The 27,673-nt window shown below is 39.2% G+C and overlaps 1 protein-coding gene across 1 annotated transcript in view; it reads right to left on the reverse strand.

Moving 5' to 3' along the window:
• Positions 1 to 27,673, reverse strand: part of GRID2 (glutamate ionotropic receptor delta type subunit 2) — a 1,366,457-nt gene that overhangs the window by 205,348 nt on the left and 1,133,436 nt on the right. The window contains exon 13 of the mRNA XM_046657173.1: positions 16,333 to 16,528. Coding sequence (XP_046513129.1) covers positions 16,333 to 16,528 — 196 coding nt within the window. The remainder of the gene's footprint in view (positions 1 to 16,332; positions 16,529 to 27,673) is intronic.

Genomic DNA, 27,673 nt, shown 5'->3' on the forward strand with positions numbered 1-27,673 from the left:
CTCTCTCAGCTCTTGTTTATCTGGGAAAGCATTATTTGTTCATTATATCTGAAGGATAGTTTACTAGATATGGTATTCTTGGCTGAAAGTTTTGTCTTTCAGTATTTTGAATATTCTATTCCATCTCTCCTAGCTGTAAGGTTTCTGCTGAGAAATTCCCTGAAAGCCCAATAGAGATTTCTTTGTAGATTGCTTTCTTCTGCCTTATTGCCCTTAATATTTTTTCTTCATCACTGTCTTTTGCCAGTTTTACTATTATATGCCTTGGAGAAGGTCTTTTTGCACTGATGTAATTAGGAGTTCTTCATGTACTTGTAAGTCCTGCACTTTCCCCAAGTTTGGGAAGTTCTCAGCTATTCTTTCTTTGAACAAGTTCTCTGCTCCTTTCTCCTTCTCCTTTCCCTCTGGAATACCTATAATCCTTATGCTACTTTTCCTAATTGAGTTGTATATTTCTTGAAGAATCTCTTCATTTTTGAAAAACCTTAGGAGCCAGCCCTGTGGTTAGTGGTTAAGTTCGTGCTCTCCACTTTGGCACCTGGAGTTTGTGGGTTCTGATCCTGGGTGTGGACCTACACACTGCTCATCAGGCCATGATGAGGTGGCATCCCACATACAAAATAGAGGAAGATTGGTACAGATGTTAGCTCAGTGAAAATATTCCTCAAGCAAAAAGAGGAAGAGTGGTAACAGATGTTAGCTCAGGGCCAATTTCCTCAGACACACACACACAAATCTTAGTTCTCTCTCCACCTGAAGCATTTCTATATTTCTATCCTCTAAATTACTAATTCTGTCCTCCATAATGTCTGCTCTTATTTTTTAAGGATTCTAGATTTTTAAAATCTCATTAATTGTGTTCTTCATAAGCAGAATTTGTTTGGTTTTTTTGGGTTTCAACCTCTTTGGTGAAGTATACCTACTGCTCATTAATTTTATTCCTGAGCTCATTGAACTGTCATTTTGAATTGTCTTGTAACTTGTTGAGTTTCTTTATGACAACTATTTTGAATTCTCTGTCATTTATTTTATTTTATTTTTTTGAGGAAGATTAGCCCTGAGCTAACTACTGCCAATCCTCCTCTTTTTACTGAGAAATACTGGCCCTGGGCTAATATCCATGCCCATCTTCCTCTAGTTTATACATGGGACGCCTACCACAGCATGGCTTTTTGCCAAGCGGTGCTATGTCCACACCCGGGATTCGAACTGGCAAATCCCAGGCCACTGAGAAGCGGAATGTGCGAACTTAATTGCTGTGCCACTGGGCCGGCCCTGAATTCTCTGTCATTTAGATTGTAAATTTCTGTGACTCTGGAGACTTGTCATTTTCCTTCTGCTCCAAAGTGTTACTGTAGTTTGTCATGGTGTTTGATGAACTCATCCTTTGCCAGTGCATTTGTGGTAGCATCAGGTCTCAGATTCCACCTTCCACTGCTGGGGGGAGGCAGGAGCTGTGTTTCTGATCCCACCCCATCTGCTCACAGTTGTGTAGGTACCACTACTCTGCATTTGTGCAGGCTGGCCATAGCCACCCAGTGGGTCACTCTCATGGGGGTGGGTCCTCTCTGCCTCTGTGCCCAGTGGATGGGTTGTGCAGGCACAGGTTGGCACCGTGCTTACTGGTGGTTTGTCTGAGCTGCTCTGCTTGGTGGGCAGGGCACCTTCATGGGGGCTGATCTGCAGCCACATGATGGGGAGTGTTCCCATTGGTGGGGCTGCCATGGCACAGTGGGTGCTTCTGTAGTCCTGGCTACCCCTCCAAAGGTGTTCGTGTGTGCGCTGGGCTGACCTCACTTCCTCTTACAGTCATGCGGGCACCTGTACTTAGTGGGTGGGCTCCTTCATGGGGGCCAAGCCACTGCCACTCGGTGGGGACTGTTCCCATTGGCAGGGCCTCTGCAGCATGGTGGATGCTCCCATAGGCCAGGATAGCATTTGTGCATGCTGGCCACTCTGTTTGGTGGGCAGGGCTCCTTCACAGGGGTTGAGCCATGGCCACTCAGTGGGGAGCATTCCCACTAGTTGAGCCGCTGCAGCATGGTGGGCACTCTCATAGGCTGGGATAATGTTTGCATGGAGACTGGGCTGCCCCAACTCCTCTTAGAGTCACATCAGCTGCTGTGTGAGGCTCTGTGACCTGGCTCGCTTCTACTGGGGAGGGGGAGAGTGCACTCATTTATCTCCACTGCTTCCCTGGGATCCAGTTCATCCACCTTCAGACATATAGCTGCATGGGTCTCTCAGGCATCCTGTTGCACTGTGTGGGTATCTTCTGTTGGTCAATGAATGTTCATTTACTTGTAATTCAGGGGGGGAGAGACAAAGGGATCAGCTCACTCTGTCATGCTGCTGATGTCCATCATTATAGAGTTTTTTTAAAACCTATTTTGTACTTTCAGATTCCAGTATTTAATATTATGTGTAATAGAATAAATAAAGGGAAAATTGAAAAGGCAGATTATGTTCTACCAAACATAAGTACGGTTTTATATTGTAATATATTTCTTGACCCCAAAGTCTATCAAGGCATTGAAACTTTATTTATTTTATTATCTCCCAGGCTGAGTTGGTGCCAAATGCCAGAACCCTAAAGGATTTTGTAAAGTGTATTGATATAAAATAAGGAAAATAATTGAATTATGGATATTTAACAAGAAAGGAGGAATTTTTAATCAGAAGCTGTCATGCCCAAGATGACAGCTAACCTGAGAAACGTAAAAGCAGAAGGATATACTAGTAATCATGGCATTCATGCTTTAGCAAGAGAATTGAATGCAGCAGTTGAGAAGAAGAAAATCACAGAACACTGAACACATAAGCTAGAGTGAGAGCCTTTTAAGGATACGAAAGGATAGCCAGGGGCTGGACGTACAGGAATGCAATGAAACCTGTATAGGCTCCTAAATCTCCTACTGAGGGAAGGAGAGTTTCATAATAAACTAAAAATTTGAAGTATGTGTTATAAAGGTCTGTAGCTTAATGTAATGGAAACAAATACATAGGCATGAAAGTTCAATATCTTAATTAGAAGCGTCCATAGAAAAACGTTTCAAAAACTTTGAGCCCTCTCAAAGAGCCCTCTCTTTTACTAGAGAACTAAGTTTTATAAAATTCCTAATTATATCAATAGTCTTAAGGATAAAAAGGAAGATAGCAAACAGGAGACAGCTTAGAGGCATATTTACAAAACCATTTAGCTTTTCTCATTTTTCATAAAGTAAATGCTGCTCTTTGAAATTACTGTCTGGCAACAGAAATGTTGTCTTATGAAGTGTACACTTGGGCGTGTGGATTTACATTAGGACCTAACCAAAGTGTGTGTGCTTGCCAGTTCATCTGCTTAACTGACAGTGTAAATGCAGACGTACACACGGATTGATTCAAAAAGCCTGAAGGGTTAAAGGTGGAGTAACAAAAAAGACAAAGTACTGTTATCAATGTTTTAAAATGAGGGACTAAAATGAAAAATAACAATTAAGCCAATAGAAAAAGGATCAAAAGGAATAATTTATCAATATATAGATGATGTACTAAAATCAATACACATTTAATAGATTTGTTGGATAAAGAAGTTTGTGAAAATAATGAAATCACCAGAAAACAAAGACACAGCTATCCATTCTATTACATCAAGGCAACTATAAAGTTGAAATTCCTTTGTAGAATTTGGCTTGATGACAAGGACGTGTGTTAGACTAGGACTGACAAGTGAGGCTTGAGCTCATTGTTGTGCTCCTGCCCTTGGACCAGAATTTACACCATCAGTGTTCCTAGTTCTCAGGCCTTCGGACCTGGACTGGAATTTTCACCTTTGGTTTTGCTTGGTCTCTAGCTTCTAGACAGTAGACTATGGGACTTCTCAGCCTCCATAATTGCATGAGCCAACTCCTCATAATAAATCTCATTTTGTTTATGTGTATATAACAAACGCCTCTACATACACCATATATATATATATATACACATACATATAATATATAGGCTATAGATATTTATCATTTTATGTATATAAAACTGTATGTAGGATATATTTACATATAGGAGAATATGTATATATCTCCTATTTGTCCAATTTATCTAGAAAACCCTGACTAATACAAGCACCTTATGTCTGACTGTAATTGCTTTTTGTTTCCTGCAGGTACTGTGTTCTGCTCACCTCCATGCTTTGGTTCAGGCTCTCTCCTCCCTATCTTACTTATTCCTATCTCTCTTTCACTTAATTAAATCCCCGTTACTCTAAGTGTAATATTACTTCCTCTAGGAGACCTGTGTGATCTGAACTAGCCTCATCCCCCAGGCTACCCCCGGTTCCCTTTCTCTGTGTCCTCATAATGTCTTGTACCTCTCTCTGTCGGGTGGCTGCTGTTCTGCACTTTGCTGCCTGGCCCCCACTGGACTAATCCATCTCTGCATACTCTGTGCCTAATACAGCTTCTGGCACTTAGCAGCCACTCAATAAATGTTTGTTGATTAAAGGAATGAGTGAATGAATAGATGAATCGGAATTGAATGCAGCTAATTAAAAGAAGAATTGGAGCAGGTCTGGCTTTCATTATGGATTAAATCACTATATAAAAAAAGCAATTTTAAAAGTACATGCTTTGTTAATGGTGGGTTAGTAGTGTCATCTTTATATACAGAAGACATCACTTTATTATTTTGACTTTAATTTATAGAATCAGTATATATTTTTTTTCCTGGCCATCTAGAAAAAAATCTTCATTTATAATTTGCTTCATATGCCATAAGATGTGACATATTCTAACTCAAGTAAAACTTCTTATGACTGCCTAAGGAGTATATGGTTATAGGTTCCTCCTTTCCTCTTTGAGAAAATATCTAATCAAGACTAATTTTGATTTTAAACATCCACAAAGATCATTAGAAAAAAATAAGTTTTAAAAAATAATTTTAGGGGCCAGCCCAGTGGTGTAGTGATTAAGTTCGCATGCTCCGCTTCAGGGGCTCAGGGTTCGCAGGTTAAGATCCCAGGCACAGACCTGCGTACCGCTCATCAGCAGCCATGCTGTGGCGACATCCCACATACAAAATAGAGGACTATTGGCACAGGGGTTAGCTCAAGGACAATCTTCCTCGAGCAGAAAGAGGAAGATTGACAACAGATGTTATCTAAGTGTCATTCTTCCTCACCAAAAAAAAAAAAATTAAATTAAATTAAATTAAATTAAAAAATACCCAATCCCAGGTATTAAAAACACATTAGCAGGCCTGCTGGAAATGATTTCTGTGGTTTTTCATCTTGCCACTGGTGCAGTTCTCTTCTTTCACTGTGTGATAACTGACACAGACCTAAAAACTCTGGATTTGGAGAGCAGAAAATATGCCAGTGGGATCTGGGCTCCCAGCTGCAGGGTGAAGTGCTGAAGTGAATCATGCGTCGTTTGTCGGATTCATTTGGCAGAAGGGCAAGTGCAGCAAATGCACCTCCACCCCCAAGCCCCGCAGTGTGACAGTCCCGCACTCCTGGCATCTTTATAGACCCAAAGCTGCGGAGTATCTTATCTTATTTTTCCCCAAGTTGTGTCCAGTCTGCTTATTCATTTCTGTAATAAAGGCCTAACCCTGATTTTAGGTCATGCACCTAGTCATCATGTTACCAGGTCACTCACTGAAGCTCCCGTTAGCTCCTGCACTCTCTCTGCTGCTGGCTCATGAATCGTCATCTACTTTGGCATTTTTACTGAATGCCAAATGAAGCTACAGAGCATGAAGAGGAAGGGAAATGGAACAACCAGAAAAGAGAATATGGCCAGTGTGACTTATGGGTTTGAGGTGCATAAGACCAGGAGTTACTATATGTACAACTGCGTAACAGTCGAAATTTGTTTTCCACTCACAGCCTTTTTTCTTTTATGTAACTTGGTTTCTGCTCACTTCATTCTTAAGTCTAACACATGTCAGCTGCTACCTTCCCCGGCCTCACTCAGCTGTGGGAAGCAATGCCCTCATATCTCTTAGCTGCTGGCAGGACTGCTCTCAGCCAGGCCCCCACTCTGCCATTGTCAGTATGCTCCTGGCAACAGGCTCACCCCTTCCCCTTCTGCCACCCCAAACTCAGCAGCTTACCCACACAATTTGCCTAGAGCCTAAAGCTCAAATTGGCTTTAGATTCCTGAATGACCATCATTAGGAAAAATCCAAGCCTTCTAGGCCACAGATCATCTCTTATCAATTTGGATCTGCGCATCACCTGGTTTTGAACAATTTTCTCATTCCTTTCCAATTCTCCAGTCTCTCCAACTCTGCTCTATGGAACTCTATCATCACCATGATCCTTACATCTAGGCAAATCATACAATTTATTGTTCTGATGGAAATAAGCTTGAGAGTGAAAAGGTGTTAATGATTCTGAGACCAATTCTGACATGGTGGGGGTGGTCTCACACCAACAATTCTCAGACACCAGTTGGGTGGTCTACTATTCAACTCAGTTCTGCCACTGTCTCAAGGAGATAGCATCAGATTCCACAGGTTAAGGTCTCAGTCCTACAAGACTGCCCCAACCCCCCACCACTTCAGAAGCCAATAGCAAGTTTAGGTTGTTACCTGTGTTCTGAACAGACTGGCTCTAGGTTGGAAGTTCCAGTGACTTCCTTCTTGGATTCAACTAATTTGCTAGAGTGGTTCACAGAACTCAGGGAAACAGTTTACTTACTGGATTACTGGTTTATTATAAAAGGCTATAACTCAGGAACAGCCAAACGGAGGAGGCACATAGGGCAAGGTGTGGAGAAAGGGTGCAGAGCTTCCATGCTCTCTCTCCGAGAGCGCTACTCTCCCAAATCTATACATGTTTGCCAACCCGGAAGCTCCTCCTTTTGGGTTTTTATGGAGGCTTCATTACATAGGCATGCTTGATTCCATCATTAGCCTCTGGTGATTAACTCAATCTCCAACCCCTTGCCCCTCTCCCCTGCCCTGAGATTGGGGGTGGGACTGAACTTCCAACCCTTTAATCACATAGTTGTTTCCTCTGGCAACCCGCTCCCATCCTTAGGTGCAACCTGACAGTCACCTCATTAACATAACAAAAGACAATTTTGTTGCTCTCATTATTTAGGAAATTCCAAAGGTTGAGGGAGCACTGTGCTAGAAACAGAAGGAAGACCAAATATATATTTGTTACTATAAACCACAATATCACAGGGATGCTATTAATAGTAACAATGGGACATCCAGGAAATTGAGACTGTCTCAAACCAGGATGTATGGTCACCCTGCCTATATCCTCAATATGTTTTTTCCTAAATTTCCTTTTACTTTCTTTTGCTAAGTAAAACCAGCTTCTCCTCTGGGCATAACACATCGCCTGTGGTCTTCTCTAGTGGTGGCCATTTTTCTCTTTTATAACATTCATACTACTAGGGCTGGATAAGGGGTAAGCAGCCTCCTTTCCCCTTGAACTGCTTCTAGAGCCTTGTCTCTAAAGTCCTCCAGTTTTGAAGCTCATGCTATCAGACTATACTACCTGCTACTCATTCTTTATGCAGCCATCTGCTGACTCTATGTCACTCCTCCAACATTACCCACAGGTTTTATCACTTGGCTCTGTTATTTTCTCAGATACTAGTTCTGTGGTTATTTTTGGTGATTTGATTATTCACATAGAATCCCTTTCCAGTACTTGGCTTCTCAGTATCTTAGCTTGCTCTTTTCCAAAGATCATGTCTTTTCTCCTACCTCAGCCGCCCACTCCCATGTCACATCATTTCCATTACTAGCACTCTCTTCATCATCTCAATTTCAAATGTGTCATCTCAGAACCAACTTCATATTATTTCCAATCCTGCCCTTCTGGTTCACTGACTCCAATAATTCTTCAGTCCCATCCAGGACTGCAGTGCATTATTCGTGCCATCCTTTTGGTATCCTCGATCACCCTTGTGTCATCACTTTCCTCCTATACAACTCAGATGCTATGATTCATAATACTCACTGTTTTGCATATATTCTCAACTCTCTCATCCCATGGTCTTTTACCATGCTTATCTGGAAAACGCCAACTCTAGTGAAATCTACTCTAATGACTCCATGTTTGCACTCAGGCACCTGAAGATGGTTAGAGAAAAGCCTGAAGTCATGCCGATTGTTCCCAACTTATAGTCATGACCACTCTCGCAAAACGGCCTTTAGTCTTGTCTAGGAATCCAATTAAATTTCACTAGTCTACTGTCCGTCCCTTTCTCCAGAACAATCATTTTTGCCTTCTCTTTCTTCAAATTTCCAGAATCTCTATCCTGTTACACTTTGGTGATGGCCTTGATTCCTGTTGCATTGAGTAAATACAAACAGTCAAAAATGAATTTCCACATGTTCCCACAACCATATCTTCCAACCTATCTGCATGTATGCCAATATGCACTATCTTCTCTCCTTATTATGGATGGATTGTACTCCTAAGTCCAAACCCTCCCTTTGTACACTGGATCCCATTACTTATCTCCTATTCCAGAGCAGTTCTCCTGTCTTTCTCCTACATCTGAATTTTCCTCTCTTAACTGCATTATCCCATCAATATGCAGAGATTGTATATTTTCTCTGATAAAAAAAATTTCCCCCAACCTCAAATCCCATGCCAGGAACCCCACCCATTATTTATTTCAGTGGCCTCCTCACTGTTCTCCCTGCTTCCAACCTTGACAGCCACCTTCCATGCGCCTACCATTTTCCAAACTGCACGTAGAGTGGACCTTTAGAAAGTAAGTCAGATCATGTCACTCTTCTCACAATTCTTCCCTGGTTTCCCATCTCAGAGTAAAAGCCATAGTCATTTAAATGGCTCACAAAATATTATATCAGCGATGCTCAACCTTTATGGTGAATCAGAATCACCTGAAGAGATTTAAGATCTTCAGATGCTTTCCATTCCCCAAATAAGATACAACTGGAACTTTAGTGGGGCCCAAGCATCAACACTGTTGATGGCCTGCATCCTGCCTAACTCCTTATCTCTTACCCCTGATATCTCTGATATCTCTTACCCTTCTGCCCTACCGCCTCCTATCCCCACTCTCTGTGCACCTTGATCCAGCCAAATTGGTCTTCTTGACATTCCTCTCCATCATGCCCAGCTAGCTTCCATTGTAGAAATTTTGCGGTGAATGTTCCTTCTGCCCAGATCAATTCCTGTTCCCCCCTCCCCATTATCTTCATGGCTCATACCCTCTCCTCTTTCAGGTATATTCAGGTGTCACTTTCTCGGAGATGCCCTCTGAGATCACCCAATATGTGATGGCAACATCCCTCTTCCTGCTTCTGCTCCCTTTCATTCTTACCCTTCCAGCTTTTCCTTATAGCACACGTTTACGTGCTGGTTTTCTCTCCACTACAACATACTCTTCATTTGGGCAGGGACTTTGCTTGTTGTGTTATACCTCCCAATGCCTAGAACAGTGTCTTGTAAATAATAGATGCTCATTGAATATGTGTTGAATAAATAAGTAAAATGACAAGTTCAATCCACTCAATTTTTTCAGCCAGAGATGAATAAAATGGGTAAGCTTATCTCACTATTGCATAGGGTCTAGAATTTGGTTTTCTGCCCCAGTCCTCCAAAATCCTTGATATTGGCCATTTGATATGACCAGTTTTTTGTCTTGGCTTTTGTTTCAACTCCTCAGTTTTCTAGCTAGGATTAGAGCTGGGCCCTGAAGTCCAGCAGCTTGGCTGGAGACTTAATGCTCCAACTGGACCTTGTCAGTTCCCCTTTCCCTATCCTACTCTGGGACTTAAGCAGACTAATGGCCTTACAAATTGATGCTTTCTCATTGAACACTGCTGCTGTCAGCATCACCACCCACTACCTTATTGCTATAATAACCCTCAGGGCTTACATCCCCACTGAACCATGTAGTCTGAAGTATTATTTACTTACCCTTGGGATTCTCTGGCTAGGATAAGAGTTCTAATCTTACCAATCCTCATGTTCTTTTCTTCCTAGGAGTCTTTACTGCTGAGGTTCTAGAACAATTTGTTCTGCACCATTTTAGTTAGGCTATCAGGAAATGAATACAGCCTTGCGAGTAACCAAAGACTTCTCTATTTCAGTGCTACACACAAATCCTTCATTCCTAGTCGGACTCTTATCCCCAACCTAGAATTTCTTTCTCTATTCTCAGAAATTACCTGTTTTATGACCCAGTTCCTCCTAAAATAATCTGACAGGCTAAGTCTCATTAACATGCTAATGCTAATAACAGTTTAAAGTCATAGTCTTCCAACATGTATTTGTATTTTAACCGAGATTGATTTTCTATGGTGTAATTTCAGAATCAGAGTCATCATCATGGCCTCCTAACTGTTTCCAGCTTCATCATCGCCACCTCCAGTTTTTCTAAATACAACAGCCATATGATTTACCAAAATATGAGTCAGATCTGTTCAAAACCCTCCTAAGTTTCATCTCACACAGAGTAAAAGCCCACTTAGAATGTCCTAGACAGCTCTGTGTTAGTATGTCCCAGAATTTAGCATGCATTTGAATCACCTGGGAATCCTGTTAGAATGAGATTCACAGTCAGAAGGGCTGAAGTGGGACCTAAGAGTCTGCATTTCTAACAAGCTCTAAGATAATGCTGATGCTACTAGATCATGAGACTACACTGTGAGTAACAAGATTCTGTGCGATTTGCCTCCTCCCTACCATCTGGCCCTCTACCTCTCTGACCTTGTTACACTTCTGATAATATCCCTTATTTCTGGAGCTAAACTGGCCTTCCTCATAGTCTTAGAATATCCAGGCATGTTTCCACACTAGGGTCTCTGCACTGACTGACCCTCTGTCTGGAAACGCTTCACCCAGATATACACCTCCCCTCCCCTTGCCCCACTTAAGTATTTATTACAGTACCAGTTTCTTAGTGTAGACTTCCCTGGCCATTTGATTTAACAAAGCAGACCGTCTTCTTCTCCACGTCCCTCTTCTCTCTCTCCGACTCTATTTTTCTCCTTAACACTTATCACTACTGAAATACAATGCATTTTATTTATCTTGTTTATTGTCTGCTTCCTCCACTAGAATGTAAATGTATGAAGGCATTTTGTTTTCATTATGTTCACTCCAGTGACTAAATTACTGGCCAATCTATGGAGGGTGCTCAATAAATAATTGTTGAATGAACGTATTAAAAGATTCAGTTATATTTTTCAAATCACAATTTTTCTGCTTAAGCACAAAGTCCTGGGAAGAGGAAGAAAGAAACAAATTTGTTCTAGTTTAATTAGGCTAGTTTGGTACAGGTGAATGTCTCCCAAGACTTGCAGATCAGAACTCATTTTCTTAGTCCTTATTTATACAGGTTTCTTTGGGAAGAGCAGAAGGAAGATGTTAGAAGGGATCAGGAACTACCTTCAAGTAAGAGGCACTTAATGAGACTAGTAGCACAATTAAGAACAAGCACAGCCTGAGACCTTGATGGGATCTATTTAAAGCTTTGATTAGATTGTGAGGATAGTTTTTCACAGTGATGCAGGCTTTCCTGGAAGACAGTTACTATATATAGAATTCCTGTCAAAGATGCTAGAGAAGAAGTTTGGCCTTTTGTGGAATATTGACTTAGAAGACCTGCGAGGTCTTTTCTGTCTGCACAGATTAGAAATCAGCGACAGAGAGCAGGAAGCCACTGTGTGAGATGCGCAAGGCTAGTTGCCCAAGGAAGAAGCCCCAACCACAGTTCATGTGTTCTCAATCTCATGAACTCCCAGTGAGCTTTAGCAGGTGAGAAGGTTATTGTTTGCTGGTTGGTTTTGTGTTTTAACGGAAGCTGGTCAAGACCTTGCAAATTGAACAAAAATTCATTTTATTATTATTACCTATTGTCTGTCTAATCAGTTTTCAATTGTCTGTTTTTAGTTGAAAGAAATATATACTACAAGCAAACTTCACCTTGATATTTTGCAGTATAATTTCATAAGGACATTCTTTACTACCACTCTAGTAAATCAGAAAACTGAATAAATATGGTTTAATAAGTAGTTGGGGACTTGATTTTCAGTTTTAAACTCATAAATCTTCTTTGTCAGCAGAATATCAGGGAGTAAAAATTATTCTCTACTTCTTTTATTGCATTATCTTTTTTATTATGTCACAATTTTAAGTTAACCTTGTTACCAGCTCTTAGTTAATATCTACCCTGATATTGGTTCCCCTACAGTGAACCTGGCATGTATGGGGTTAAAAGTAAAAACCTGCATTCCCAGTTTCCTGGGTCTTTAGTTACACTCATATGTTTCTTTAGCCTCTGACTCCCTGAGCTGTACAACCAAATAGAAGTTACAGATTGTTAAAGTCCAGATGGCCTCACATTGGGCTCCCACTAGAGTTGTAGCTAATCCCAGGACCTTGAAGTTCTTTTACAGAGAAACCAATGTCCAGAGAATACCAAGAAACTGAAGCTTCACAGGCCCAACTTCTTGGCTTCCTGACATCAGAGTCTACCTTCCACCATGGAAATAAACAGCCAAGGACACTCATCTGAGAGATCCTTTGTCTCCTCTGCTGGAAGCAGCCCCAAACACAGGTGGATGGGAAAACGCTGACCAAGAAGTCTGTGGTCCCCCTCCCCTACCTAAAACCCCAAATAAACACCCCTACTCATTTCTTAACAGGGAGTAAGCAACTTTTGGGGCACTGATCCTTGCTTTGCTCCCTCTGCCTGGCAAAGTAAAGCTTTCCTTTTTCTCCCAAGACTCTGTTCTTGTTATTTGGATTGACATTGGAAACAGAAACCAAACTTTTGCTAACAACTTTAGGAAATATTAAATAGAGCTTTGTAGTTACAAATCCCTCACATACACATTCTCTCAGGTAATCTTCAGGATTGTCTTATTAGTTTAGGGCTCTAATCACACTATTTATTAATACTTCTACATGTATTATTTTTTAAAATAGTGACAAAACCCATAAAAGGTAGAAATTCTTATCATCATGATGAAAATCTTGAAGCCCAGAGATTTTAAGTAACTAGTCACATTTATACTTTTTATTTTTAAAAATGAACTGGGGCCAGCCCTTGTGGCCTAGTGGTTAGGTTCAGTACCCTCTGCTTCAGCAGCCTGGGTTCAGTTCCCAGGTGTGGACCTATACCACTTGTCAGTGGCCATGCTGTGGCGGCAGCTCACATACAAAAAGAGAAAGATTGGCATGAATGTTAGCTCAGGGCAAATCTCCCTCAGGAAAAACAAAACAAAACAAAACAAAACTGGATTCAAATCCATGTTGATGTGCCTGCAAAGCCCAGACTTTTAATTCCCCCACTGTGGTCATTTTACAGATGAGGAAAGTCTTAGAGAAGCCAAGTGATTTGCCCAAAGTTATACAGTTAAGAAGTGGAACACCCAGGAAAGAAAACCAGATAGTTTGTCTCTAAGATGAGAGTTCTTTCTGTTCTTCATAACAGATTTTTAAAATATTTATGACATTTAACAACAGCATAAGAAACAACAATCTAAGGTGAAAGGTAATGGAATGGCTACATATTTAAAGAAAAAGAAATAGTAAAACCTAAATAATAATAAACTAAATTTCACAGCACAGGCTGCAAAATTATCAATAGCCCAGTCTAAAACACCTTTATTTCATCGAATCTCAGGTTAGAATTTTCTCAGTGTGGATATTTACAATTTATTTTTACATACATACAAATGTCAAATTAAATTCCATATGGTTAAAAGACATAAAAGTAAAAAACAAAAGAATAAAAGACTCACAAAATGTGGGAAACTGTATGTACATACTTGGAAAAGGAGAGATTTTCTTAAACAATACTGAAGCCCTTAGAAAATATACGTGTGTATCTTACATATATGACTACCTAAAGCTTTTATGTGGTAATTGATATCCTATATCTTTATGATTCATATATTATTTTGGAAATACTAGGATGTAGGAGCTGTACCCAGTTTGTATTAGTACAAAGAATGTAAGGGATATGGGTCGTGTGTGTTTATAAGAACCTAAGAATAAAACAAGACCTTACTTATATGTATCCACTTGATTGGCTACTTCAGAAAGTTACAAGAGTCTCTTATGGCCTCACTATTTCCATGCTTTGCATACTCTTACTCAAGCCCCACACATCAGCTGAAGTGATCTTCTTGAAAGATAAAAATGAATCATGACATTCCCCTATTTCAGCAGCATTTTTTGCCATTCAAATAAAATCCAAATTCCTAACCAAGGGCAGCAAGGTCCTCTTAATCTATCCCCTGCTCACTAACTTCATTCTGTGTTCTCTGATTCAACAGGCTCCACTTCATGTTGATTTTGAATCGGTTTCTTGAATGCACCTTCAGGCCTGTGCCTATGCTAAGCCTTGTCTGGAAGGCTTGTCTCTCTCTCTTCAACAAGACCAGCCCCTAATCAGGCAGATCATAGCTAGCACTTTATCTCCTCAGGAAACTGTACCTGATCACTGTTCCTCAAGTAGATTTCCTCTTTAATTTCTACAATAGCACCCTAGCATTTATCACAATTTAAATCATTTTGTTTGGTCCTCATGTATTTTAGTTTCTTTCTCTCTCTCTCTCACCAGACTCTATATGTCATGAATCCAGTGATCATTTCCCTGTGGTTGAGTTTACCTCTAGTTCCTAGATCAGTGACTGGTACATAACTGGTACTTAGCAAAAATGAGTGCATACAAAATAAATGAGTGAATATGTATGTTTTTAAAAAAATATTTTATTGGTTATCTGTATATTTTCTCGGCGAAAAGAAAGCGAATTTTCTCTGGAATGATACAGTATAGAAAGAGATTGTAGAGTGTGGGATCTTTGGCTTCTAAAATGGAATAAAAATATAAACTACAAATTTCGATCTATACTCATCCTCAAGAAAACAAAATTCTTTTTAACAGTAGACACTGTGAAGGAAAGTGACTCTTCTAACAACCATTCAGTATACTTATGCTGAGGTTTAAATTCATTTATATCCTATAAGTACCTAGTAAATCCTAAAATGTCTACCCTCCCCACTCCCCCAGACAACATATAGGTCCATTCACTCACCCATTCTCACCCGCCCTCCCCATCGCCCCCAGTAATTGGCGGATGCCATATTAAACTTCCAGGAGCCAGTGGACCTCTCGACAAAAACAAGAAATAAATATTTTAGGATCAATCCCTGGGCCCTGGGAAACTGGGATGAATATAACAAGGATGAAGGAGTTAGCAGTCATTGCTAACATTTCGAGGCCATTCACTTTCTTAAAGGCTTTACTACTACTTGGAAACAGGTTTATGTCAGCATCATCAGTTTTCAAAACAATTATACTAATGTAGTGACTGCAAAAATTACTAGGCTGACACCAGGGAACCATAACAATAGCAGCAGCAGGTAAAGGACATCATAGGAAAGGCACAGAATAATGCTAGAACCTGTAGCAGGATAATTTTTACGGTCATCGAAATGTTCTCCAATAAGGCATCGAGTTTGCCTTTTGAACAAGGAACTTAGACTTGGGGTCGAAATTAGTCTGCTGTTAAAGGTTACAAAGAAAAAGTGAATACCACCATTTCTGCTGTAGTTGACATTCATTCATCCATTCCACAATTATTTACTGAAGGTCAATCATTGTGATTTTCACTGTACTAACCACTGGAGACAACTTTAAGCAAAAATCATTCAGTTTTCTCACGGAAGTTGATAGAGCCTGAGGAAGAATTGCTTCTATACATGTTTATAAACTATAGCCCAGAATAAAAACTAGCTTCATGTTTTCCACAAAAAGGGCTTTCTAAGCCTTTTTTTGGGAAAGTAACTTTTAAGTGATTGTTATACAGAAATAAGATATAAATACAGATTTTCGCTTTTGGAAATAGAAACAGACATTTGTAGGAAACTTATTTGTTGACAAGATTAACTCTTACTCACAGATAGCTTCACATAATCACAAGTAAAGATAAGGTTTTCGTTTAAAAACAAGTGCAGTGTAGAAAATACCCTGAGTCATTTGAAAGAACTGGATAACCTGTATGATATTTGGAACGGGATTTGTAAAAACCTTTTCAGTCCCCATGTGTATACGTCCCTGACCCTGCTCTGAACAAAATACCAGGTCATGTTTTCTAGCTTTGGAAATCCTTTGGAAACAGGTCCATTAGACACACCAGAGAGGGCTTTGAATTCCCTCTACTGGTGCACTGAATCATCTCAAAATCTTCTTTAAATCAAAAGAAGGTATAATTTAACTGAAAACTCTATGTCAAAGTTAAAATAAAAACAAAAGAAATAACCCAATCTCAACTAAGCAACTTCAATATGAGAGACAAAACGGTAGACTATGAATGAAGAACTATGACCAGTACCTTTTGGATGCCTGCTTGGGACTCCAGAACATTATTCTCTGATCCATTGCTTCGGTTGATCATCCGCCACATTTGGGAATACATGCTGTCCCTCTCAAAAGGATTCATTCCCTTCATGCGGACATGCTCATACACTGCGGAGTCCAGGACTGTGCCGTAAGGGATGTCTGTTTGCTTGGAAAGGTCCTGGAGAGACCTTGATTATTGGGAGAGAAGAGAAACACAATAGAGAGCACTGAATATTTTCAAGTGGAAATAAAGTTAAGGGAGGCAATTGGCAATAAATGTGAAGATAAGGATGTCAAATTCCTTTTATTTTCTTGTTTCTTAATATTAAGATGTCATATACAAGGAGAATTGCTGTTAGGGTATACAGTACTGTAACAAATCATGAGAAGACAAAATCATTACTGAAGGAAAGGTGACAATTTCTAGCAGTAAGGCAATGTTTTTTTTGGTGACCCTTCACTATGAAAAAAATCTAGCAATCCTATCAAAGCAAAGACAAATTAAATTAGATTGTTAGATAATCATATAGTCATTTGGTTTTTTAAAAAAATTCAATGTTATAAACATTAAACCTATATCCTTTCAGGTGATAAGGCTTCAATATTTTTATAAAATAATTACATTTTACATAAACAACATGTTTTGAGATCAAGTGTATACGTAAAAATTAGTATTCATGATAGTAGTTACTTGTTGACTGGCCACTACATAAATGCAGTCTATTGACAAATATTATCCTCACAGCAATGCCTCATGTTCAGAACTATTTCACCCATTTTATAGATGAGGAAAATTAAGTTGGGAGAAGAACTGACTTGCTCAGTGTGGCACAGTCAGTGAGGGATAGAGAGATGATTCATATGTAGATCTCCTGGCTCCCAAGTCCATATTGTTTCTACTGTAGGATGCGTACTCTTGTATCTATATTTCCTTCGCTACATTTGCTTTAGGGCTGTGTGTGTGTGTGTGTGTGTGTGTGTGTGTGTGACTTCTATTTGTATTCAGATAGAGTAAATTTCATGCATCTGGGAAGCTGCATATGTTTTCAGCTTTCTTTTTTACAGAATAATGCTCCAGGATTCTCAAATCAGTCTTTGAGGTACACATGTTATCTACTGGTCTCCTTTTATCCATCTCTAGATTGGTGGTTGATTTCCTTCATTTCAGTGTCTAAGCCACTTTATACTTTCTAACTTGGAGAACTAATTACTACTCCACTGGAACTCATTGAATTTGTATAGGTACCCAACTCTAATGACTGACGCTTAAGAACAAATATGTGTCTTTGGCATATTGTTCAAAATTAAATGCTGGCACGCTTCAAACTCGCTAACCCCTGGGAATGGGAGCAGATGCTTTGAAACACTATACCACATTTTGAACAAGAATAAACATCCACAGCCCTTGACAACCATGGGCCATGAATCTCATGTAATGTATACCTCTGACCTTTTGGTGTGTGTCTGGATGGAGTTTGCTAACAATTTCCTGGGCGGGGGCGCGGGGCGGCGGGGGGGGGGGGGGGTCTTTGCAACCAAAACCAGTATTTTGTAAGGGTATTGGGAATAATCTTGCAGATCACTAGTTTCTGTCTTGTGTAAAATTGTATTGCAAACAATAAATTATGGGCTGTATTTGTTAGAGGAGTATTTGTGCCAATTTCTAACGGTAACTTTCAGCAAAATTTAATTTGAGTTTTACTGAGTTTTATGTTGTTGGTGTATATCATTTTCTCTGTGGAAACCACCATGATAATTCCTTTTCGCTATACACTTCTGCTGCATAAAATGATGCATTTAAAAAGGATTATTTGAAAAGAAGAATTTTCTGGAATCTTCTACAACTATTGAACTAATTCTACCACTTGTAAAAGATAAGGTAAAGTGACAGAATAAGCAAAAATTGAGGGCGAGAGCAGGAATAAAAGTGAACTACAAGTGGCTAGTGTGCAACTTAACACCAGAGTGACAGGGCATTTTCTCCTGGGACATATCATAATTATCTTGGAAATAACATAGCAATAAAAATTTCATTTCAAAAGAGCAATTCAATTCTCATTTACTGCTGTTTCCAGTACTAGGAATAAAAATTTATTCAAAATATTAACATTTTACCATATTTCCCAGTGTTTAGTGGAGGATGCTCTTAAGTAGTGACACAGGGGAAAGAAATGACACATCTCGATACAGGTTGTAATAGCAGGCCTCATTCCTTGAATTTCTATAAATACAAGGGCCAAGGCTTGGTAGATGTACAGATCTTGCACCATCTAAAGCCTGAAGGTTTATGGCTGGAGAAGGCTTATTAGGGTCCTTCAGAAACTGTCTGGGCACAGGATTCGCCACTTGCTGCTGGGTAGTCCCAGCGATCAGTCTTGGTTATGGCTATCAAAAGGCTTCAATTTGGTGGCAGAGAGATCATAGTCTTGGGGTGAAATTTTTTTACGTCTATATCTAAATATATAACTGGTTTGCTCAAATAGTCATACTGGTAAAATACTGCTAAATAAATTAATGCTGCCTCTTAGCTTTCCATGAAAAGAAAATCGAGATCAAATGTTGGGATCTTTAATATAATCAGGTTTCTGTGATATAGCATTGCCATAAATGTTAGCTTTACAAGCTGAATATAGAATTATAAAACAAACAGTTTAGTTGGTGAAATGGTTTTGTACATAATAATTTTGTGTGTGTGTGTGCGTTAGGAAGATTGGACCTGAGCTAACATCTAGTGCCAACTTTTTTCTTTTTGCTGGAGGAAGATTGTCACTAGCTAAGATCTATGCCAATCTTCCTCTATTTTATGTGAGATGCCACCACAGCATGGCTTGATGAGGGGTGTTAGGTTGGTGCCTGGATTCTGAATCTGCGAACCTTGGGCCGCTGAAGCTGAGTGCATGAACTTAACCACTATGCCACTGGGCTGGCCCCCACAATAAATTTTTTAGAGAAATATCTTAATATATTGTCTGTGTGAAGTTCTTAATTCCAAAAAGGGTAGTTTATTTTCAATGTACTTGAAATTTAGAATAGAGAGCATTTTCTAACTTAGAACAAAGGCATATTCCCTCTAGCTTCATTTCTGATATCAAGTTCAGCTTATAAATTTGCCTTGAGTTATGCTGGCAATAAAAATTACAGCTTATCTGATTCAGTATTATTCCATTATAGTACAGCAAGATAGTACCAAAGGTGACAAAAATAAAATGAAGCAAAATGAAATGAGCACAGGTAGCTATGGTAGAGAGAGAAGACTGTTTTAGGAGCCCAACACAGAAAGGGAGTGCCTATTATAAGAGGTCATTTTGTTATTTGCATGCTAATAAGAGTTTAGAGCAAGAGCAGCAGAAATGCTAACATCTATATTATGAGCCCTTAAAGAAATCTAGTAGGTTATTCTACAAGTGGTAATCCTCAAAAAACTGTATCTGAAGGTCAATATCTGAGTGGATGTTGTTTAGAAATGTCCAATCATTGTTTTAAAATGCAAAACAATTCTAAAATAACTAATAAGTATCTAATATATAAATTAATCAACCATGACAAACATTGACATTTCTTTTTTAACAATTGGCAATGTTTATCCAGACAGCAGAAAGAATGGGAAAATTTAGAGCATTCCAGAAAAGAGTGTATTGTGAACATATTCATACTACTATATTCCATTTCTCCTCCTCACCACACAAAACCCTCATATAGTCACTCAGAACTCAGAAAAAGATCACTCTGAGAGTCTATTCAACCTGAGCCCTCATCTGCCAACCCCAGACCCCAGCTCGTGCACACAGAGTAAAAAGTGTGAGTGTCCATAGCTCTAAGTGGTGAATGATAAAAGAAAGAAGATGCTTTGCCACTTGAATCAGCCTTATTTTCCCAACTTCTTACTAAGGGTCTTCTTTTACTCTTCATACTGGTGTCCTATACAACTAGCAACCCAGGGCTACTAAACAATACTGAGAGCTAATAGGTAAGTGATGTTTAGTTATTAGCATGAACATTACATATACCGAGAAACTGTAATTTAGGGGACTTCTGTGAAAGTAGATTTTTGGAAGCTGGGTGGATCTAGGCTGATTGCTAACCCTCTCTATGAGAAGAATAAACAAAACCCTTCAAGCATTGAAAATTAGTTTTGATGAATGTGATGGTCTGATATTAGATATATCTGATAGCAATAGCTTTGACACTGGATGGGTAGGTTAGATTTTAGAGTCAAGTGGATCTGTTTTTTGTGAGCTGTGTGATGTTAGCCCCTATTAATCTTACTTTCCTCAACTATCAATGGAGAGAATAACATTGTCCTCCTCAAAGAGTGATGATAAGAGGACTGTTAGATCAGCATTTGATCAAGTTATCTATTGTTTCCATATGAAGATTATTAATATAATGTTTCCTATCCTTATCATGCCCAACTTAATGATTTCTAATGGATTTTTGTGTGTGTGGCAGGATGACCCCTTACAAATATTGTCGAAGAAGAGATTCATGAATTGAAGTTGAATTACTGTCTATTTCCTTTCCAAGTACCAGACTGTATGAATCTATGATACTAAATGGTCATAACTTTCTTCATAGCAAATTCTTTGGGACATTTATATGACTTTGTGTTAATGAAATTGTTACGATGAATGTGTTGCAACTTAATGTTTGTAAAATTGTCAGCTAGTTAAAAATCTATCTATCCCCTCTTCAGTGAACTTTGACTCATATTTTTACCTATTTAAGAACAGAATAGCTTTCCCACATACATTTTAAAATAATTCTCATAAGCCTCTCTTTTCCATCTCTATTTCCTTCTTTTCTTCCAACCCTCCTTCCTTCCTTCTTTTCTTTCTTTTTTAAACATTTGAGCTTGATTGTGTGGAATGCTCACCAACAAACAACAGGAGAGAGCTGCCAGTTCTATCTCTGGGGAATTGAAGTCTAATCCCATTTTTGACAGAATGGAACAAGTCAACTCCAGGTATCATATCAGAAGGGACTTTTCTTCAAGGGGAGAAAAACGGACCATGGTTGATAGGGTAGGTGCTAGATGCTTCAAGTGAAGGGGCTGACCATGGAAGAAAGACAAACAAATAGGGTGTATTAAAAGTGTCCTCCAACTCAGTGCAGGTTCTTTCTCTCACCCTCTCTCCCCAGTTTCCTCCTCTGGATGTTGACTTCAGTATCTGCCAAATGACAGATATGGTTGTAGCTCCAAGAGTCCATCAGCAACCACATAAAGAGCTCACCTGGTGCCCACTGCTGTTCCTGATTGCAGCAGCCGAGAGCTATCGTGGGTAGAGTACAGAGGTAGGTTTTCCAGCAGAAAAAGTGCTCTAAAATTTAAAACTTAAAAGAACAGCTAATTTGCTATAATAGAGGGCCAGCAGAGTGAGAATTAGTGTCTCTGAGACCCAAGAAGCAGGAGAAATTGTTGGAAAATGAATGGAGGTGGTCAGGTAAGTCAAGCCTGCCACCGAGAGATACTGCTGACAGCTGTGCACTGGGCAACCTCTTAGTTTCTAAAAACGTGGGTTTGGAAGATATAAAGATTTAAACTTCATTCCTTGGACAAATTACTTAAACTTCTCCAAATTGCAATCTTTTTCTCTATTAAATAGGCGAAATAATAATTTTATAATAAGGTATCTGGAAGTTTGAAGTGGATGCTGATAAAAAACACTTAGCTTAGTACTTAACACTGGAAGTGCTCAGTTACTGGTAGTTGCAATTATTAATTTTATTACTACTATTACTATTACTTTGTTCTCTGTTATGAGTTCTGGAATTGCCATCTCTTTATTTTTCCCAACAATTAGATTCATTCTCAGCTTAACCCCTTTTCCTCACTGATGGTCTTTCTAACTCCCCCACCCATCTAATCTCCTATCAAGTTCTGTACATTTTACCACCTAAATCTTGAAAATCTGTCACTTCTTTGCCTTTCCATTGCCAATACACTTGTCACTTCTACTAGAAAGTTATTTCCCTAACTCTACTCTCACTTACCTCTAATCCATCCTCCATACCACAGCTAAAGTGTTCTTCTGACATGTAAACCTGATCCTATCCCTGCCTTATTTGAACACTTCCTATGGACCCCACTGCTCTTAGAAAATCCTTAAAATGCCACAGCATTCAAGAGCCTTCCAAAATTTGGCCTAATTTTTTTTTTTCCATTCTCAGAATCAAGCTTTTGCCTCATTCATATTCACTTTAGAGGCAAACATACCATTTCATCACTCCTTGCCCAGTAGGTGTTCTCTCAGCATAAGATGTTTTCTTGTCTACCTGGTGAATTCCTTCCCTTCAAGATCAAACTCAACTGCGTCTTCAGTGATCTTGTAACACTTAGAATATGTTCGCATTTTAGCTTTGTGTTATGAAATTTTACTTCTTTGTTTACCTCATTAGAATACACATTCCTGATTCTGATGAGATATATATATTTTTTATTACTCATCTTTGAAACTCAGAACGCAGCCTAGAGTTTGGAAAAAAGCAATCCATGAGGCCCATTTGTTTCGGCTACTCTTCTTTACTAGAAAGCTGCTTCCATCTTGGAAAGCCAGCATTCCCATTTAACTGGCATTGCATAAAAATGGGATTTTTATTACACATTACCAGGCATTCACTCTGTGGGTGACTAATCATGGCCAGCAGTATATTGTAGTTAACACCTTCCCCCTCCTTTGAAGGGAGCTTTGGAGATTTCCCCTGTAGCTAAATCAGCTGTGAAGGCCTTATTGGACCACCAGTGAATTTCTTGTCAAGACATTTTGCCATATATGTAAAATACATAAATTCAGAAGCAAGCAAATAAAAAGAAAACCCAAACAAGTGAGACTGAAGCAAAGTATCTGGAAAAGCTGAGGTTATAGTGCATGATTCTGGTAGATGTGGGATGCGGTGCAAAGTGGAAGGTCTGTTCCTGAAAAGGATACTTGTTGAAGCACAGTGGAGACAGAGCTGACGAGTAGTGGTGGGTTTGATGAGAGCCTTCTGACACAAATACCAGAAGCAAGCTGGAACACTGAAGAAAAAGGCTCAACTAACTGCTAACGGAAATGATTAACACATATAGAAGAATTCATGGTTTTAGTAGCTAAAGAAGAGACAATTACCAGAACAAGGAGCATGGATACCTTTGGTAATATTAAGTATTATTTCAGAAAATTGGATTGTAGGATTTTTTATTTTGAGGGTTGAATATTTAAATAAAGGAGACTATGTATGCTCCACTTAGAGGAGAACAGCATAAGCACCACTGGAAGGCTTTCTACCTTCCTATTTGCGGCATAGCCAAGGGCAACTTGGCCTTGCAGAAACCACATTCTGCATATTAATAACTCCACCTCAGTGAAGTTTCCCAAACTCCTCAGATACAAGTTTGTAAAGAAAGTCTGATGAAATTTAAGGGTATCAAGGGTAAATGGTGGGGTAAGCAGGACTCTCACACTCCTTGATGTCAGAGGAAAACTTGGTTTGCAGATGGCTCAGTCCGCACTGAAGAGCTCAGTGAGAGCTACTTGAAATGCGTGAGGGGTGCCATTATTTAATGAAAGCAGCTCAGGAAAGAGTTGAATGTTCTTTAGCCCAATAATCCTAGTTTTCTTATTTTGAAAAGATTAAGGCCAAAGTCACATTAGTGGAAGAAATATGATTCTCTCATAGAAGAGTAGATTGTACAGCCTGAGTATAATTTATGGGGCAAGATAATTCAAGAGGAACCCAGCCACAGCTATGCCTAGTGGAGAGAATGTACTTGCACTGAAGTGATCGTGTCTTCCTTCCTTTCACGGTACAGAATGTTTTCCTTCTCAAGACAGCAGAAGCCTGAATTCTGAGGCCAACAAGTTTGAATGATACCAGGCAGGGCAGAGGGCTAGGACTCCTTTAATTGTGGGGACAGGGAGAGTTTCCCAGTGGAGGCCCCCTGGAGGGAGAGGGTGCTTTGTAAGAGGAGCCATACGAGGACCAAAGAGGATTGAGGATTTGTGGAGGACCAGTGGAAGAGGGTGGCTCCATGTGACACGCTTGAATAAGGCCTCAGTGGGGCAGCCTTCTCCATCCCTCTGTTCTGTCTCTCTCCCTGCTCCCATCCTGCATCTTCACCTGCCCTCAAACCCGCCCTTATGTGGCACAACGCAATAAATTAGATAAAGGACAGCTTCGGGTCTTCATGCTCTGAACCTCTTTAGAATACTTATTCAATCTTTATTTTTAAGAACTATTTCAATATCCATCACAATTTCAAGTGTGCTTGGTCTAGAAAAAGTGTGTAGGTATACTCATGAGGAAGACACCTGTCCTTTCTGAACACTGTCTCTACATGGTGGATTACTAAGCATGGAGGATTACAGCCCAGCAGATGACTCTCCAGTCTTCTAAGACTGAGGAATATTTCCCGCACCCTCTGCCCCATACAGTAGTCAGGGGGACCCCATCTGCCATGTGCTATAGAGAGGACGGTCACAGGTAATATTGGAAATTCATATGAAATAGATGCACTTGAGAAAGCAGATGTCATGGACTACTTAGGAGAACACTGTCTTGTGCTTGGAGAGATTTGTGTTTCCCATAGACATTTAAAAGTTGATCAGGCTTGTGGATATTGTAGGTCATTTTAGAGAACCCAAAGGAAGATGTAAATGCTCTGTCCTTCTTACTGCTGTTAGGCAAAATCAAGAAAAAGATTGTTAAACTCTCTCCAAAATGACAGCGCTATACCAATGTAAAAAAATAGTCATCTGAAAATCCGATTGGCTTGTCTGACTTGTTGACCCATGTTACAAGCTAAGAACTAATTTTGTCATGTCATGGATCCTGCTATGTGGAAGAAATTATATTTTTTCCTCCTGCTGACAGAATTATCATTTATGATCCTGTCCTCTATTTTAAATGGCTTATTAGTTAAATAAAGTAGCCTTTCATGATACATAGATATAGATATATACACTAATTAAGCAAAACTCCATTATAAAATTCTATGAATTCAATTCTCTGCAATTTTCCTGTGTATGATACAAAGCACATGCAGTTCCTTTGTGAAATATCATGGAAAAGATGTGATATTTCTACCCCAAGACACTATGAACAAATATGGGATTACCCTAAATTTGTATGGTTAGTATTTCATTATCTCACCATTGACTGTCAGCTGATTGTAAAATTTATGTTAAGACAATGTCCTCAAATAATTCAACAGAGTTCAATAGGAGAATAGTAGATTTTTATGTTCTTATATCATTGAAAATACAGGAAGGACTTGACTAATTCCCATGAATTTCTCTGAGGATCAACAAATTTCCAAATAGTGTTAAGAATCCTAATACAATCATAACAGCAGAGGGTTGAAAGAGTTCCTGGAGGTATCACGTAATTCGATTACATATCTTAACGGCATATAAACCATCCCCCAAAACTGACGCTATTTTTCTTCCTAAGGCACTTTAATGACTTAGAAAGCTTAACATCAGGAAGTCCTTACTCATGCCTAACCTAAAACTCTCCTATTTCACTTAAGCCTCTCATTTTGTTCTCAGTGAAAATGGACAATAGCTACTCACCACCTCCAGTCCAATATTTCTTTATGTAATAAAACACTTCTTCTTGTTATTCTTTAGCTTTCCCCTTGCTGAGGTAAATGCTAAATTCCTTTAGTTCTTACACACAGCATCTATTACTCACTTTTTTACATTCTTATTAACTAAGTCATCTTTTTTCCTTTTACTGTAATTTTGCATAATATTGGGGCCTTATAAATAGGTCATGGTAACCTTTAAAGGCCTGAACAACTTTTACACTGCTAGGTGACTTTGGTCATTTTCATTCTAAACACCAATGCTACATTTCAAATTTATAATTGACAGATGTTTTATTCTGAAACTGCCTTCATCCTCAAATTTCGAACTATCATAGACGCACACACACATACACAGTTTGTTTTTTCCATCTCTTAGTGGATTATCACATATTTGTCCCTATTCAACTTCATCTCACTTTTGATCACCTTATTTAATTTGTCAAGGTCCTTATGAATTCTTACAGTGTGGTTCTAGTCAATAATCACCCCTACTCAATATAAAGTAATCTGCATTTTTAATAAGCTTACTCCCTATTCCATACTTCAAATCAACACTGAAAATGTTAATTAGAATCAGGGCCAGTGCTGACTTATGGAAAAAACTTTATTCAGTATACCTTCCAAGGATGACATTGAACCATTGATTACTATCTCACATATGGCCCACTAACAAGTTGCTATACAATAATACATAATATTACTACATGAAACAATGACCCAAATAAAATACAGTGTGCATTCAAGTGAGGATCAATAGTAATTTGTAATTTTTTCCCTATAAGGTCTTTTAAAAAGGTCAAAACATTAATCACATTATCAAATTATTCATAGTGGAAAGAAATAACTAGAGAGAAAGAAGTCACCATGAATAACAATAGGGCTAATTTAATAGTCTATTTGAAGACTTGAGACATTATTGTCAAAGTAAGGTGGAAATTCTTTGTTTCTAATGACTCTAACTAAAAATAAAAATCCTGGCTCTTCATAACACAGAGCAGGGGACCAAGTTTCTACTGACAACTTAAAATTTCCCCCATACCAAAAATGTTTCTTCTTTCCAGTACAGTGGGTCTAGGATTTCCCCAAAAGAGAAAGGTTTTTAGAATCATTCAGTGAATTTGTTCTTTATTCCCAGTTAGGTGATATTTCTTTTTGAGGGGCTTTCAAGTAAAAGTAGGCAAAAATGCATATCCTGATGCTCATAGTCAGGTCTTATTAACAGTCACTGAGATTATAAATGCTCAAATTGTTTTGCAAATGTACCCCTGTCCGTCACTCAGAAGCACATCTTGAGAGTTCTGTAGCGTCCCTCTCTGAAAACAACAATTTCCATCCGAAAAGCAGCCCAGCCGGCCAGCTGCAGAGCTTGTTCTTCACTTCCCGGTGGCTTGCCCTCATCCGGGGCACTGGGCACTTTCCAACCTTGTCCTTAGGTAGAAAGATCTGGGTTTGAGAAATAGGAGCTGTAGTAAGAGTGTGTGTAGTGAATGTGTGTGTGTGTGTGTGTGTGTAGGAGTGGAGGAGAAAGTCATTAAAAATAAATTGACTACCTTTCGATGACAGGAGCTCGTGGAGGAATTAAGAGGATCAGAGAACTAACGGGGTCAAACAGATACTTAGGGGAGGGTGGAAGTCAGCAGGCCAAGATTACTGGCACGGTGGAGAGGACAGGGAAAAAGGTGAGACTAGAAACACAGAACGAGAAAAAAAAAAAGATCAGAAGATACAGCAAAACAAGAGCTTCCTTTCACTTCTGCCTTTTAAT

Source organism: Equus quagga, chromosome 3, assembly GCF_021613505.1.
Source record: "Equus quagga isolate Etosha38 chromosome 3, UCLA_HA_Equagga_1.0, whole genome shotgun sequence".
NCBI classification, from domain to species: domain Eukaryota; kingdom Metazoa; phylum Chordata; class Mammalia; order Perissodactyla; family Equidae; genus Equus; species Equus quagga.